We start from the raw sequence: 17,481 nt of genomic DNA on the forward strand, positions 1-17,481 counted from the left end.
TGCATGACCTGGGGCCATAGGATGGGCCAGGGCTGAGGACACGGCTCAGGGGCTGAGGGAAATAGGAGCAGCCTCACACCAATGTCCTTTTTCCCTGACCTGGGCCAGGTTCGGTCCGTGCTGGCCTGGGCCCATCTGGGTGAGAGAGTCAGCCAACTGGAGGAGGCTTTACCTCAACTGCAGCCCAGCTGCTGCCAAATTCCTGCGGGTTAGTTAACTCTAAGTTCTCCGGGGTCCTCATCTCATTGATGGTTTTTAAGTCAAAGTTCCCACAGAGTCCCGCCAGCTGGCCCTGAAAGAGGAGAGGGTACCATGTCAGTTGAAGGCTCACCAGGGGTGAACAATGGGCAGAGGGGTTGCCATGAGCCCAGGAGTCTGTCCCAAACCCAGGAGCAACTGCTAGGGTCACAGTATGAAGATGAATAGGAGAAGGGTCAGAGGAGAAGGCGTAGGGGAGGATAGGACAGAAGGCATGATGCTCCTGGCTCCCCCATGAGGGTACAGGTCACCCAAGGACACCCAGTGGCTTGGCTCAGCCCCAGGCAGGAGCAGAGGGTCACTACTCATGTGGTTACCTGCCACTGTGGCCCAGCCTGGATGTGCACTGTGGTCCTCTGGTCCCATAAGAGGGTAATGTGCTCCCGTGGGAAATGCACCAGTGTGAAAAACCCTGCTCGCCACGTATGGACCTCCTGTTTCTCGTCCAGGATGCTCTCAGGACTCTAGGGGGACAGAGGCGGTCATTCCTGAGGCCAACATGTCCCCCAACACTTGGGGCAGCTGGGCCTGACTCCAAGTCACAGCCCAGCCCCGGGGACCTCATCACCTCCTGTGCCTCCCTCACACCCTGTCATTGACCTCTGTGTTCCTGACCCTGGCCAAGGAATCCAATCCGGGCTGTTGACTCAATAGCTCCCAGAGAAACTGCTGAGGTAAAGAAACCAGTTCCTAGCCCTCTTCTGCCCCAGCCCCCGTTAGCCTGCACATTGTCCATACAACCTTCACCTGCAGCGGGCCTTACGGGATTTCCTGAGTCATCATCGAAGATGACGAGCGAGTTCCCAACACTGATGGAAATAAGTTTCCTGCAGATGATGCCAGAGCTGTAGCAGTTCACATTTTCTATAATCACCGAGAAGCTGAAATTTGATGTGCTCTGAGGAGAAAACAAGTTAGTTTAGTGAAATCTGGGAGAGAAGAGGTCCTGCTGAGAAGCACAGAGGTGGAGGGACATGAACTCTGAGGTGGTTTTCAATCCATTTCTACCTATTAGCTGTGTGACTTTGGGCAACCGCCTTCAGTTCTCTGAAGCTCAGTGTCATCCTGCGGGCACCTAGCGTAGTGTTTAGCATGTACTGACTCTCCAAAAGGTAATGGATGGATGGATGGATGGATGGATGGATGGACGGATGGATGAGTGAGTGAATGAATAAATTGAGGTGTGGGGGAGGGGAACTATCTTACATACAGTGATAATGATAGTGTAAGCCTTTCTGGAGGGTAATTTATAGCCATTAAGCAACAGTTTACATGTACATAACTTTTTATAGCAATTTGCACTTCTAAAAGTCTAGAGATACATTCACAAAAGTACTCATTGAGCATTGAAATATCAGCAACAACTTAAATATCCATCAATAATAAAATATTAAAACATTATTCCCCCAGGGTTGTGCCATGGGGAATAATAAAACAAACTAGAGTACATTCTTTCTGAAGAATTCAGCAGGAAAAAGAAAGAAATGTGTACTGGCTGTATGAGATAATGCTCAAGGTATGTTGTTAAGTGAAAAAAAGCAAATTGTAGAAACCTATCCATATAAAGTAAACAAAATGTGTGTGCGAGAGTGTGTTTGTGTCTCATGGAAAATGGTCTTGTAGGAGTCACACCTGACTGTTAGGGACAGGGAATGAGAACACAAGAGATGTAAAGAGGAATATTTGCTTTTAGTATACGCTATTATATTGTTTTAAATGTTAGTGAAGACCACATGTTAGCTTTGAAATTGAAAAAATAAAATAAAATGGGGTCTGTGGAGCTATTGAAATTATGTGAAAGACCCCAGTACAGTGTCTGCCTCACAGATAGAACTCATTCTACAAAAGATTTGTCATTATCATTATTATTAATTACTATTTTATAATGAGATAGACAGGGCCTTAGCAAAACCAAGGTCCCCTGGCGTGTGTCTGGCGCTCTCCCATCTGCTCTGCAGGTACCCTTTCTCCTCCTGAAGGGGATCCTGCTTTGCTTCTACTGTGCCCCACCCCCCATCCCCATTCCAGTTCCTCCCGGTGCGCTGAAGGCTTTAACACGTGACTCCTTAAGCACAGCAACTCTCAGTCAGACTGCTTGGCTCAAACCTGACCCAGCTCTGCCATTACCTCGCTGTGTGACCTCGGACAAGATACATAACTTCCCTAAGCCCAAGCTGCTACATTTATAACATGGGGCCAATAACTACTTTGTCAGGTTGCTGTGAGAATTAAGTAAAATAATCCACAAAAAGTTGCTCAGTAGACCACCATGCCTATAATAAAAACTCAAAGAGCATTAGCTCTTATTACAGACAGAAAAACATGGCGACCCTATGGGACAAGGTTGTAATGGTAAGTGGACAGGCAGCGGTTTATTTCATGACTGGTGAGCTCTGACCAGCCTCTAGTTTACTCCTCAGCATTTCTTTCTGCCTCTGTGTAGCCACACCCCAGGCCTAGATCCCCCACCCACCCACCCACCCAATTAGCGTTAGAACTGAAGTCCAGAGCATCACCACGCTCTGACAGGTCTGCAGCCCCAGCTGCTCTGGGTCCCCACAGAGCCAGTTGGGCACACACACCCAGCAGCTCACCTTGACCAGGTGCACTTTGCATGCGCCCACGAAGTCAAACGGGAGCCCATCAAATGTGCGGTAATGCCGGTCGCCATAGGCTGTGCAGGTGGCGGCGCAGGGGTGGAGGGCGCACTGGAACGAGCCTCGCTGGCACACGCTGAAACACATGCACCCGGACCAGACAGTGGGCACACCCCCACCCCTACCCCAGATATCCCTGACAGAGACATTGCCACTAAGCTCATGCTGTTGTGCCCTGAGCGGGAGGCCAACAAACATCATCAACCTCCAGCCAGAAGCCTGGAGGGGGGGATGGTGGATCCCTACTTTGCATAGCAGATATAGCCATTAAGGCACACAGCCTGTACACACTCGCATGTGCACACACTTATTAAGGTGAGAGGATCCCCTGGACTCCAGGGGACTTTCCTTGGCCTACAAGAGACCTAGAGTTCAGGATAGCTGAGTGGCTGGGAAGGGCTTGTACAGAACACACTCATCTCTGAAACACCAGACCAGGAGCCAATATACCCAGACTGACTGAAGCTACTTTACACAGGAACTTGTACCCAGCCTGACCCCTTTGGACAGTCACTGGAGTGTAATGTGGGACCAGGACAGGATATGAGTTCTACTGGGTGGGAGGCTCCATTGGAGTGAGCCGAGGCATCCTGGTCCTGTCTCCTTCACCTCCCCATCTTAGCCTCCTTATTCTAGCTGATGCGTTCTGGTCATTAACGAGAGAATTGCAGGAGCCAGGGCTTGGGGGCCTCTGGGCCCCTGGGGCAGTGGCAAGGCTGCCTCCATCCTGCAGACACAGCGAAGGCTGGAGCAGCACTGGGACTCTCAGAACCCTGCAAAGCCCAGGCTGGCCCTCTGCAGGGGCGTGAGGACACAGGGGCAGTGCCAGGGAGGCTCCACGTGCCCTTCAGAGACGCTCCCTATGCCAGGCGCCTCGGAGGGCATCTGGCGAAGGTGGCCATGGATGGCGCTGCCCAGCCTGGCTGCAAGGTCTCACTGATTGTTGGGGTAGTTGTAGAGACTGTGGGGAGCCATTGGCATAAGTTCCACATTTAAATGATTTACCAAGTTGGGGGGCTCTTGTCTCTCCCAGAAGCAGAGGATGGGTGGAGATTAGGAAAACAAGTGGCTTAAAAAAGACTCACCATAGACTCCTCTAGGGACCAAAGCTTTGGGAGGCGAGTTGATGTGAGTTAGGCCTAGCAGCAGTGGAAGCCTGGGGGGCTGTTCAGGAGATCGGGTCTGAACACACCTCCTACCCCCAGCTGCCTGGCCTAGCACAGGTCCTATGGAAATGGTCCTCCTATCTGTTTCCATTGAGTCCAGCCCAGGCGCACACCCTCTCACATGTGTATACTTACCGTATGAAAAACATATTGTATGAAGATATGTTTATTTATGTGCTCACTTTCATATATAAGCATGTAAATATTCATAGGAAAACACAAATGCACATTTACATGCATATATTTGTGTGTGTATAAATAAAAATTTGTATACCCACTGAACATGCACATTCACACACTTTATTTATACATGTCCCCACATACTAAATGAATGCATATGCTCACAAATATATATAAAAATACATACACAAATTCATAATTGTATACATTCCCTAACATATTCAGGCTTATGAATGTCCACCTATTCATATACCTGCACATGCATATACATTCATATATGCACTCTGTGCATTGTGGATTTCTGCCCACACTTATGCCTTTAAATAAATATGCAAACACATCATCATGGTTACAAATATTCGTGTACACATCATATATCTATGTCTGAACAAATCACATTCATGTAGATACTCACAACCCCCCCCCGAATTCCTTCTAAGCCTACACTTGTATATGTAGGTAAACTTCTACATAGCACACACGGACGCACAGCATGGGTGTGAACGTGGTGGAAAGGGGCACGCCAGGCTGCGCTCATGACCCTGCATCCCGTTCCCACCTCCCCACACCATCCCCAGTAAAAGCTAGAGCCTGGATGGAGCCCCGACTTACCAGGTATGGCAGGGAGACGTGACCTGGTCCCCAGGGAAATACTCCTTCCCCTTCCAAGTGCACGGGCACTCCTCTGGCAGGAAACACGCATCCCCGTGTCTGAGTAGGCTGTAGGGACAAAGCAGGCAGGTGGTCAGGAGAGCACCCATCCCATTTCTGCTGCCTGTGGAGGGACTTGCAACCACATGCTTACCCTGGGGGGGCTCCCAGCCTTTGCCCTAGACGAAGCTGACCCTATACCCACTACCATCCTGTCCACTGAGGCTCAGAGTCACCCTCGTAACTGGAAAAACCAGACACAGACTTGGCCCAGCTTGGAAGCCTCTGCCACTCATCAGGAAGCCACATTCCCCAGCCAGGCTTGATGCTAGGTGCCCCTCAGCCACTAGCTGTACACTAATAAACAGACCATGGATGCAGGCATTGACCCGCCTTCCCAAGTCACTCATGGAGCAACCAGGGTTCACTCATGGAGCAACCAGGGTTTCCAGAGTTCAAAACAATGGAAAATATGTTGGTTAACATAAAAAAAATTATTTCTTAATTTCTTTAAGAGATAACAGCATTGAGAGTAAGATTTGTGTCAATGAATTGTGGGGTTTATAACATATATAGAAGTAAAATGTATGACAATAATAAGAGTTAGGGGGAAGTAAATGAAAGTATATTGCTGTGAGTATTCTACAAAGAGCGGTAAAAGATTAATTTGTGGTAAACTGATAAATAAAGATAGCTATAATCTCTAGAAAAACTGCAAAAATACCAAACTAAATAGTGTAAAATTAATAAAGGAGATAAAATAAAATACTGGGAAATAACCTAAAAGAAGTCAGAAAAGTAGAAAAAACAAAGAACAATAGAACAAACAGATAACAAGAAGATGGTAATATTGAATCTAATCAAATTGCATTAAATGCAAGTGCATAAACTCTCTAATAAAAAGGGAGAAATTGTAACATCAGCTAAAAAAAGCAAGCCCCAACTACATTCTGTTTACAAAAGACACAATTGAAATATAAAGGCACAGGTAAGATGAAAGTAAAGTGGAGGAGGAAATACCATGCAAACAGCAGTCAAGAAACACGGCGTGGCTACAGTAACATCAGACAAAGTAGACTTCAAGACAAGTAGCATTAACAGCAATAAAGAGGGATATTTCATGGTAATAAAAGAATTAATTTTTCTAGACAACATAACATTCCTAAATGGGTATGAACAAAGTCTAAAAAAAAAGAAGAAAAAAAAAAAAACAGAAGCAAAAACTCACAGAACTAACAGGAGAAAGAGATAAATCCACAATTATAGTTGGAGATTTCAATACTCCATTGTATTGATGATAGAACAAACAGGCAAAAAAAAATCAGCAAAGGTGTAAACGACTGGAACAGCTCTAATAATCCTCTCAAACTAATTGATGATTGAAGAACTCTCTAATAACAGCAGAATGCATATTATTTTCAAGCATATGTGGGAAGTTCACCAAGGCAAAGATATTCTGTGCTGTATAAAACAATAATTTTCAAAGGCTTGAAATCATACAAAGTATATTCTCTAACTACAGTGAAATTAAATTAGAAACCAGGAAAAAACAGATATAAGGAAGCCTCGAAATATTCCAAAATTTAGTAACATTTCTAAATAACCCATGGATCAAAAAGGAAATTAAAAAATATTACAACAAAAATAATGAAAACATACTGTATCAGAATTTGTACAATACAGCTAAAGCAGTGCTTACAGGGAAATTTGCAGCTTTAAATGTTTATATTAGGAAATAAGAAACACAATAAACTATCTAAACTAGAAAAGGAATCCAAATTAAATTCAAAGTAAGTAGTAAGAAGGAAATAATAAAGAGAAGAGCAGAAATAAATAAAATAGAAAACAGAAAAATCAATAAAACCAGAAGTTAGTTCTTTGACAAGATCATTAAAATTGACAAACCTCTGGTCAGACTAGATAGTAAATAAATAAATAAATAAATAAATAAATAAATAAATAATTCAGACACCGATATCAGAAACAAAGAAGAGACAGCACTGTACATGCTATAAATATTAAAAGGAAAACAAGGCAATACTGTATAACATTAAGCCAATAAATTTGACAACTTAGATGCACTGGACAACAAAAACATCAAATGCTTATGAATAAATTCAGTAACAAATGTGCAAAAACCTTTATGTGAAAATTGAAACATGGCTGAGAGAAATTAAAGAATGCCCCAGAAGTGAGTTGATAATACTGTATTTGCGTATTAGAACACTCACTAGCCTGAAGATGTCAGTTCTCCCCAAACTGACCTATAGATTTAACACAATACCAGTCAAAATCCCAGAGGCCTTTCTGTAGAAATTAACAAACTGATCCTCAATTTACATCAAAATGCAAAGACCTAACAGTGCCAAAAACACTTTGAAACACAACAAAGTTGGAGCGCTATCACTTTCTGATTTCAAGTATTACTATAAAACTTTAGAAATCAAGACAGTGTGATATTGGCCTAAAGATAGAAACATAGATCAGCGAAACCAAATAGAGTCTTGAAATAGACCCACATTTATACAGTCAATTGATTTTTTTACAAAGGGGCCAAAGCAATGTAATAGGGAGAAGAAAGCCCTTTTTTTTTCTGTTAATGAGGCTAGAACCATTAGATATCCATTAGAGAAAAATAAAATAAAAGCTTGACTCCATTTTACAACATATACAAAATATAATAATTTTAGGTAGTTTATACACCCAAATTTAAATGTTAAAATCGTAAAGCTCTGAGATGGAAATATAAGAGACTATCTTTGTGACCTTGGAGTTGGCAAAGATTTCTCAAGACACAGACATTGCTAATTATAAAGAAAGAAATGACAAATTAGACATTATTAAAATTTAAAACTTCTGCTCATCAGAAGTCTTTAGATAATTAAAACACATTAAGTAAATAAACAGGCAAACCATAGACTGGAAGAAAATATTTGCAATACATATATCAGACAAAGGGCTTGCATGCAGAATATGTAAAGAATTTGTACAACTCAGTTTTAAAAATCGACCAAATGAAAAATGGACAAAAGATTTATTTGAATGGACACTTCACAAAGGAAGATACACAAAAAGTACATGAAAAAGTACTCATCGTTAGTCATTAGGGAAATACAAATTAAAAGCATAATGAGCTATGACTACGTTCTCACTAAATAAAAAAAATGAAAAAGACTGAAAACACCATGTGTTTGTGAGAGTGTGCTACAGCTAGCACTCTCATTCAGTGAGAGTGTAAAATTGTACAAATGCTTTGGAAAATAGTTTGGCACTTTCTTATATAGTTAATCATGAATCTACCCTAGGGCCCAATTCCATGCTGATTGTGTTCATCCAAGAGAAAGACATAGCATCCTTTTTCAAATAGCCCCAAACTGGAGACAACCCAAAAAACCATCAACATTTAAAAGAATAAATAAATTACTGTATATTTATACAATGGAATACTGCTGAGCAATAAAAAGAAACAAACTACTGGAAGACGCAACAGTGTGGATTAACCTCAAAAACATGCTAAGGAAAGGAAGCCAGACATCATACTGCACGATTCTGCAGACATGAAGGCAGAGCCACCTCTGCTGAAATGAAGAATGTGGTGCGGGGGGTGGGGGAGGAACTGCCTGGGAAAGGACATAGACCATGTGGGAATTGTGTTCTCTATTTTAAGAGCTCTGCCGGCTACAAGAGGGTACAAATTTGTCAAAGCTTAGCAAACTGTATATGTATTTAGAATCTGCGCAATTTATTGCATATAAATGATGCCTTATTTTTTTTTTAATTAAAAAAAAACCATGAAGCACCAAAAGTTGACTGGAAGCTTCATATTGAAGGGGGACCCACCCACCATTTTCTTGGGGAATCCCGCAACCATCAATTTCTTTAGTTGTTTGTTTTTGGGGTTTTTTTTCCCTCCTGGCCCAGCCAATTATCAAGAGAAGAGTTCCCTTTCATCTCTGGTCTAGGAGGCAAAAGCTTTGATGGCACCACCCTGGGGCCAAGGACGGGGCTCCCAGCAGGCTTTCGTTTCATCTGCCAGTTTTCACTCTGTCTCTCTCCCTCCCAGCCCCCTCAAGATCAAGCCTCTGATTTGATTTGTCAAGAAACTCTTTCCCCTGCTGGATAGCCCTCGGGCAGTCACAGGGACCCTAGGGGTGGGGAAGGTGGCCGGTGGTTTAACTGTTCCTTACACACACCTGCCACTCATCCGCCTGTCTCCCCCCCCACCCCGCACCCCACCTGCTGAGGTGCCTGGAGCCTCCTGTTCCTAAAGCTGTCAGCACCAGGCAGGTTGTTCTCCTTGATGTGCAAGCATCAGCTGTTGGCCTCTGCTCTGCAAGGTCAGTTTCTACACATTCACCCCCACCTTCCTTCTTCAAAAAACTATTGACCCAACTTGAGCCACTGTTGTTGCCCCACTGCTGTTCTCTTTGTCCCTGGGGATTTATACTTTATTTACTCCATCACCAACATTTCATTGCGATTGTGGGCAGGAAAAAAAAATGTGCTTAATCCACTGTTTTCCTTGAAGTCACTTAACCTTACTAAGCCTCTATATTTTTATGTGGAAAATAGAAATAATGACACCTTCCTCTCAAGGTCGTTATGAGAATTTAATTATAGACCTGGGCACACTGCCTAGAGCCTGGTAGATAAACCAGTAATGTTTTCTTGCCCCTCCTTTCACCGTAATTGCATCAGATACCAGCAGAGGAGGGCTGGCTCTTGCCTTCCACTTTCAGCCCCAGGCCCTGGGTCTTTCCTACCACCCCCATCCATTCCTCCCTCCCTGCCCTCTGCAGACCTACCTGCATCCCTCAGCACCTGCTCTGTGCTCACCACAGAGAGGAGTGTACAAAGACTTGGAGCTTTGGTCTCTGTCCTCAAAAGGCCCTCAGTCTGTGGAGCACCCTTTCCTTAACTGTTAAAGGGCCCTCTTGTTCCGAGCCCTGCTCACGGGACACTTGCAGATGCATGGGATCCAAATGAAGGAAGACAGCTCTGTCTGCTCTCACTGAGTTCTTACTCTGTACCACTACCCAAATGGGGAAACTGAGGTTCAGAGGTTAACTAACTCCCCCAGAAAGTGGTGAAATCCAGATTCAAGCTTGACTCAAGTCTGTGCTCATAACCATTGTGCTAGATCACCTAGTGGCCCCCCGGCCCTTTGCACGAAGGGTAAACAGCACACAGAGATTCTTAGAAACACTATGGAGAGAGGCATGGGGGCCCGGGGGCCCAGAGGGTCCCCAACAGGGGTTGTTAGGATGGTACTTGGACATCACTGGGAACCTTAGCTCAGCTCCCAGGAGGATGCTCCATGATGCTAGGAAATGCATGCTCTTTCTTCACAAGGTGAGGCTGTAATAATTTCCCTTTAACGAACTCCTGTGGAATGTGCGTAAGCTCCTCAGGGCATTGGATACAGCACACAAGCCTCTGGGGCAAATACCCTAAGAGGTGATGGGGGTTGAAGACTGGAAAGGAGGGGAAAGGAGCCTTTATGCAGCACCTCTGTGCACGTTGGCTCCTTGCAGCCACGGTCTCATTTAAACCTCACCAGATCCCTGCATGGTGCCTGTGACTACCCTCAATTCACAGATCAGCAAATCCAACTCAGAAAAATGAAGTGATGTCATGTAGCTGGTGACAAACATTCAGCCCTCTGGACTGTGTTCTTGACACGGCGCCAAGGCCTGTACTGAACTGTGAAAGGCCTGGAGGAAGCGAGGAGGACTTGGGCTACTGCCCTGCTCAGACGGGTCCTACAAACAGGGTCTTACAGACAAGACAATGGATGCCTGGGTGGCCACATAACTTGTCACAGATCACCCAGCCCATCAGAAATGTTCACATTCTATCCTCCCGTTCGGAGCCTGGGGATTGAAAAGGAAACCTCACTCTGGCTTCTGAGGTCGGCTGAGTTAAAGTAACCCCGAGCACCGGACAGGGCTTTAGAACCTCGCTATGCACAGTGTGTCCCCAGGCCAGCAGCACCAGCACCTCCTGGGAGCTTGTTAGCAACCCGGAGTCTCAGGGGGAGACGGGTGCACACGTCGACATTCAGGAGTACACACAGCTTGGGAGACCCCGAGGGCACCTTCATGGGCGGATCCCACTGAATCCTCCGTTCCCCAGCCCCCTCTGGAGGGAGCCCTCAGCCCTCATTGTACAGCGGAGGACCTGCTCAGAGAGGTCATGTGGTGAGTCACTGGCAGACTCTCCCATTCCAGCGCACCTCTCCCAGCTCCGCTTTGCCCCTGTGGCCTTGCCGCCATGCTTGGCAGTGAAGGACCCTCAGTTCCGGACCCCAGAGGGCCGGGCTCTCCCTGTCCTCAGGCTGAGAGGCAGGCTTGTGCACATCAGGACAGTGACACAAGAGACGGTAACAGCCACTCTTCCCAAGCTCCTCTGGTGGTTGGGCCAAGGATCCTGTGCAGGTTCTTGAGATCTCGTGGTGTCGCTTGTGGAGGCCCTTGCTCAGGAAGGTGCAGGCTCGTAACCCACATTGTGACCTTTGTATAGGGGACGAGGCCTTGGGCCTCACAGAGCCAGCACTCTCTCGTCAACGGGCAGGGTGTGGAGTAAGCCGAGCAGGGGGTTGAGCCATGGCTCACTTCCCTCCATCCTGCCTCTGGCCTGTTTCTTTGTCTGCAAAATGGAAATAATGATCTTTCCCTCCTTTCTTCCAGAGATACTATCTGAGATTGAAGGGGATAATAATATCAGGGTACTTCATAAACAATAAGGCTCCAATGAACTAACTCTTCCCTATCCCACCCTAGAAGCCCTGGTCCCCTCACCCCCCCACCCACTTCCCTTGGCTGCCAGGTCTGGCTCAGGACTCGCCACTGACCACCGATCTCTGCACAGGCTGAAGGGCACAGCCCGGCAATGCCAAGTCATGGGATGAGGCACCCAGCAGTCTTCTCAACCCAGACCTAAAGCAAGACCAGCATCAGGCATGAGAACGGGCAGAACTGGGCACGGGGCCTCTGCAGCCAGCTCAGTGCACAGAGCACCCCCAAGGCCACCCATAAAACACGGCGCATGTGGCTCTCACAGATTTAAGGGCTCTGGGAGGAACACTGGGCGGGGCCTTTCTTTTTTGAGGATTACAGGGGCACCAACCTGTCACCTGAGGGCTCCAGACAGACTTTTGGAAGGAAAGAGGCTGAAAGCTGAAACAAGCGTTTCCTCTCTCATGGCCTTGAACCCACGGCCACACACCCCATTCTGTGCTCCAACTTTGGTGCCACCTTTAATCCTCACAGCCTGTTGAGGTGCTAGGTCTTGCTATGATTCCCACTTTACAGACAAAAAACTGAGCCTCAGAGAGGCCAGGCCCCTTCCTTATCCAAGGTCGCACGTTGGTGATAAGCAGGGACAGGATGAGCTCCTGTTCTCTCAGACTCCTCCCTGGCCATTTTGCGGTCACAGGCCAGCCCTGGGCTAGCGCCTGCCTGCAAGGCAGTGTGAGGTTTCCCCTTATCTTATCCCATGTCAGGGTCACAGAGTGGGAAATCATGGCAACACAGACACATACCCTTGGGGACAGGCGCAGCCTGAGAGGCAGGGGCCACGGGCCGGCACGCTCAGGTTCAGCAGCTGCTGCTCACACGTCCTCTCTCTGCTCAGCTCGGGGTCGGCGTGCAGGTCACTGCAGTTCACGAAGACCTGGCCGGCAGGGCAGGCAGCCGCTGAAAGAGGAGAAGCTGGGTTCCGGAAAGAGCTTAGACACAGCAGGATGCTTAGAGCACCTGGGCCTGCCGTGGGCTCCTGGAGGCAGGGCTGGCCAGGGAGGCCAGGGGACCCGGCATCTAGGAGATGCAAGGGTTGGTGGGGCTCGGGCGGTTTTTGGTGCCCTGGTTGCCGCTGAGGCCTTCCTTGGGTTCCCAGAGGCACATCGCAGGGCGAGGGAGGGATGCGTGGTGTCACACAACAGGGCAAGTACCATAGCTACGGGGACCACTTACAGGACATGTCCTCCCTACCAGCTACCATTCCAGGCGCTTCCATGCATTTTCTCATTTAATCCTGCAACAACTCTGGGAGGGATCCTTACTCCCCATTTTCCCATATACTGGAGAGAAGCCACTTCTGCTGGCAAGAGGATGTGATCAAAGTGAGAAGAAGTGCGCCAGAGGGACCAGGAGAGGAGCCAAACCTTGGGTGGCCATGCGGTGTGGCAGGATGGCCAGAGGACTTTTAACACCAGGGAGTCCATCTTTCATTACCTACATATGTGTGGCATAAGCCCACTCTCCCTGAGCCTTCGATCAGGTTGGCCGTGTACACTCATAACTGTGAGAGTGATCTTTTTTAGGGAAATCAGTAAAAGGGAGCAGAGTGCCATGCCCAGCCTGGGATGGAGCAGAGAGAGAGAAAGGAATAGCCACAGGAGGTGAAGTGCAAGTCCCAGAGAGGCAGAAATCCAAAGCCAGAAGCTACAAAAGGAAAACACTTTCAGGGATATCCATGAGATATGAGGAGAGTGTAGGAATCTAAGTTATGTACAAAAGAGCTAACAAAGGCTCAGAGAGGTGAAGTGAGTTGCCCGGGGCTGCACAGCTAGTGAATGTGGGGCAGGATTTGAACCCAGGGCCCCCAGGCTGTGGCGGCCCTGCTCTTCGCCACCTGACATGGGACTATTCTCTGATCCCCTCTGTGCCGACGTCCATCCTCGGTGGCCTACTCTGGCCCAAGAGGCCTTCCCTGAAGACTCCAGCCTTCTGTTCTGCCACCTCCAAGCCTCTTGCAGGCTGAGCCACCACAGTACCACCTCACCCCCTATCTTGTTGCCTGGGAACGCCTCAAAGGCCCAGGCTGTCCCCCCCGCTCTGATCCCCACATTTGGCACCAGACTGGGCAGAGAGTCGGCCTCAGTAGACACAGGATGGCTCAGGCCGAGGAAATCCAGGGCCCAGGGGAGGCCAAGGGACTGCCCAGGTACCCCTCTGGCTGCCCCAAGAGAGACAGAGCCTCAGCCTCTCCGAGCGAAGCAGGAAGGACAGCCACTAGGGTGGGGCTGAGGCTGGGACAGGATTTCTGGACTCCACCCCCCGGGCTGGCGTCTTTCTGGAGAGGGCAAGGAACACTGAAGGCTCAGGGTAGGGCAAGGTTGGGGGTGGCCCCTCCTCATCCCCATCTGTCCTTGAGCTCTCCTCTCCGTAACTCCACTACCACGAAAAGAGCCAGAAGAAGCCCTTCCCTTCCAGGCACACTTACCTGGTGCTCTGCTGTCACAGCTCATGACTCCATCTTTGCAGTGGCTGCAGAGAGACAGAGAGAAGGGTGCTGGGGTCAGCTGAGTCATGCGGAGCCCAGACATGGCACCCTCAGTCACTCCAGGACCCAGAGACCCCATGTCACCACACTCAGGTCTGCAGGGCTCAGACAGGTATCCCCACTCCCTGTCCCTGGCTCCCTGTGCAGAGGGTGGGTGTCACTCCATGGAAAGTTCTGCTCAGATGCACTTTCTTCAGCCAGCTACTCCCATTGAAAGAGAGGACAATAACAGGGCCATCTGGGGAGCTCACCAGTGGCCCAGAGATGGAATGTCGCTGTCTCCGGGGGGATAGTCCACTCCTTGGAAGTGGCAGGAGCACTGGTTCCTATAAAACCCAGGAACAGAGAAAAGTGAGCAGACTCAGGAGCAGAGGCAGAGACTGCCAAGGACGGGGACCCACTCCTCAGCCAGCCAGGGGTAGCAGGGCACAGACAGAAGTAATGGCATCTATTGTGACATGGGACACATCTCTAGGGAGTGAAGAAGCCAGTATGGCACCAGTGACAGAAAGGGCAGGGCTGGGTCGAGGGCCATCCACCGAGCTCGTACAAGATCAGCCTCCTTGGTCTCTGTGCACTCCCTAAGCCAGCCTCCCCGGGATGTGCAAACAAGGCCACGTGTCCTGAGCCCATGCTGTGCCGAGGACAAGGGCCGTGTTCTTTTCTTTACTTTACTTTTCTTTTTTTAAATTAAGTTTCTTTTTTTAAGATTTTAATTATTTATTTTTAGAGAGGGGAAGGGAAGGAGAAAGAGAGGGAGGGAAACATCAATGTGTGATTGCCTCTTGCACATCCCCTCCTGGGGACCTGGCCTATAGCCCAGGCATGTGCTCTGACTGGACATTGAACCAGTGACCCTTTGGTTCACAGGCCGGCATTCAATCCCCTGAGCCCCACCAGCCAGGGCAGGGCCCGTATTCTTGTATCAGTCATTCACACTCAGCATCTGTTCTAATCACGCAGCGCCTGTGCCATATAGGTTGTTACAGGTTTGAACACCAGGCTAGGCCCTCCAAACATGGCCCATCATCTGCTCCTCACAGGGATCCTGTAAGACAGGGACCCTTATGCTGCCTTTCAGTTCCTCGTGGTAGGTCATCTGAGAGCAAAAACTGTTTCTTCCACAGGTTATAGCATCTGTGGGCTATAGCCAAGAGCAGGTTTTGGAGCAGAGCAGTTGAGGGCTGGAAGGGAAGTCTGAATTCATTCAACCTGCAGCTTCTCAACCACCTTCCCCAGCACCCCCCACCCCCTGCCATATAACCTACAGAGGCTCCCCTTGTTGGCAAAACTCAACATCAGTGGGTGGGGGCAGGGCACACATCTGGATTTCCAGGGTGGATTCTGTAGTTCAAAAAGGCCTCTGAGTGATTCCAATATACCTCCAGAGGAGGCCTCTCTCCAGCCCTGACTACTCCGTCAAATATGATACCATTTCACAGATGAAACAGGTCTGGAGGCCATCAAGCACCTTGTCCGTCAGCCCTGTGATCCTGGGAGGTCACCGCCTCCCACCCTGCCTTCCCACCACACTGAGACCATGACCACAGCCAGCCTCAGGGCCATCCCTTGTCCCTTCTGCTTGGTGTACTCTCCCCTCACTTTCCTCAGGTCTCTGCTCAAACGTCACCTCATCAAAAAGGCCCTCCTTCCATGCCTGTCTCAGGTGATGTAAGAGTAACTCCCCTACCCCGCCAAGGACTCCTAGTCTTACTCTGCTTCATTTGGCTTTATAGCTCTTATTACCACTAGGCCCATAAAATGTCTGTTTATCCATCTCACCACCTAGAATGTGACCTCTATGAGGACAGCATCCTGCTTTGTTCGCTGCTGAATTCCCAGGGACTAGAAATGTCTGGAACACACTAGGAGGTCAGTAAATATTTGTGGAAGGCGAGAGGAGAGCAGGAGCCGAGACCCTCTTGGCTTTGTGGGGTTGTCCTGTCTCGTGGGGAAGCTGGGCCAGAGCGGCGTGAAGAGCCCGAGTTGAGAAGAGAGGCCTGGAGGGGCGTCCAGAGGAGGGAGCACCCCTCACCCCCGACTTCACCCACCAAGGTCTGCCCTGTGACTGTGAGATGAAGTAGGGACAGGAGCGGCCCAGTCAGGCTCCCCAGTCCCGGATGCCCTGGAGTGCCCAATGCCCTGGAGTCCCCGGCTTCCTCCCTGATGGCCAGAGGTCAAGCAGACCTGCTCACCTGGGGACACAGAGGTCAGCCTGGCTGTCCAGATAGGTGTCTGGTGGGCAGGCACAGCCCTCCACACACTCGTCCTCACTGAGGTCCCCACCACAGTCCTCAGGGCCGGCCAGGTCCTGACAGGTTTGTCCACATGGAGCCACACAGGGGCTGTACTCCTTGGTGGCTTTACAGGACAGTGCTGTAGTGGAAAATGGAACTGTGCTTTGTCTCCCTTGTCCCCACAACTGTGTAGGGTGGGCTCATCATCCTGATCAGGAGAACTGAGAAGCAGAGAAGTTAAAACATACACCCAAGGTCATACCGCAGGTCAAGGTCAGAGCTGGAGTTTAAACTCAGTCTGACTGCAGAGTCCCACCGCCTCCCGCCACGTCAGAAGGGCAGAGCGGCAGGGCCAGCCCCCACCCCGGCCCAGCCCGGAGCCTGCCAGTGGCATTTCTTTTTCTTTGTAGGGCTTTCCTCTGAGGTAATGACATTGGGAGAGGAGTGGAAATCACTGTCCTCTGACAGCCACATACCCGCCCCTTGGCTCATACACAGACACACGCATGTGCACAAGGGTGTGAATACATTTCTGCCCCTCTCATTTCCACACTTGTAACACACTTGGTTACGCCCCCTAGAAGACCAGTACGCCCCCTGGAGCAGCCTCTCATGATGGCTGCCCTTTGTCCAGACGGCTCTTTTCATCTGGTCACTGTGTCTCCCACAGCCTGTCAGAGCAGGTGGGTCCACTGAGACGGTCACGCTGACTTGTCATCACTAAGGTTGCACATCAAGGCCACCTGGGGAGATTTTTAAAACACAGATGCCCAGCCCCCACTGACAGATACATTGCTTCCATTGATACTGGATGTGGCCCAAAGAGGTGCATTTTTTAAAAGTTCCCATGGTGAGTCTAGTGTGCATCAGCGTTAAGAACCACTGGTCCTATTCAATTACCTCTGGAGAAACTTTGGCCCAGAGACGGGCAGGGCCTTGCTGAGGACACACAGCAATTACTTACAGGGCTGGAACAGAACTCAGGCCTCCCGACTCCCAGGACCGTTACTTTTTCATTTACTCAATAAACATTTCCCTAAAGCTTAC

At 48.8% G+C, this 17,481-nt stretch overlaps 1 protein-coding gene across 1 annotated transcript in view; it reads right to left on the reverse strand.

Annotated features, from left to right (window-relative positions):
* OTOG (otogelin) overlaps positions 1 to 17,481 on the reverse strand; it is a 70,742-nt gene that overhangs the window by 33,956 nt on the left and 19,305 nt on the right. Inside the window, exons 20-28 of the mRNA XM_054586269.1 lie at positions 16,393 to 16,573; positions 14,449 to 14,523; positions 14,138 to 14,181; positions 12,456 to 12,609; positions 4,874 to 4,981; positions 2,853 to 2,991; positions 1,022 to 1,156; positions 576 to 722; positions 173 to 292 (exon numbers count right to left, since the gene is read on the reverse strand). Of these exons, the coding sequence (XP_054442244.1) occupies positions 173 to 292; positions 576 to 722; positions 1,022 to 1,156; positions 2,853 to 2,991; positions 4,874 to 4,981; positions 12,456 to 12,609; positions 14,138 to 14,181; positions 14,449 to 14,523; positions 16,393 to 16,573 (1,103 nt within the window). The remainder of the gene's footprint in view (positions 1 to 172; positions 293 to 575; positions 723 to 1,021; positions 1,157 to 2,852; positions 2,992 to 4,873; positions 4,982 to 12,455; positions 12,610 to 14,137; positions 14,182 to 14,448; positions 14,524 to 16,392; positions 16,574 to 17,481) is intronic.

Source organism: Pteronotus mesoamericanus, unplaced genomic scaffold, assembly GCF_021234165.1.
Source record: "Pteronotus mesoamericanus isolate MK-2021 breed Mesoamerican mustached bat unplaced genomic scaffold, CSHL_Meso_final contig_90, whole genome shotgun sequence".
NCBI classification, from domain to species: Eukaryota; Metazoa; Chordata; class Mammalia; order Chiroptera; family Mormoopidae; genus Pteronotus; species Pteronotus mesoamericanus.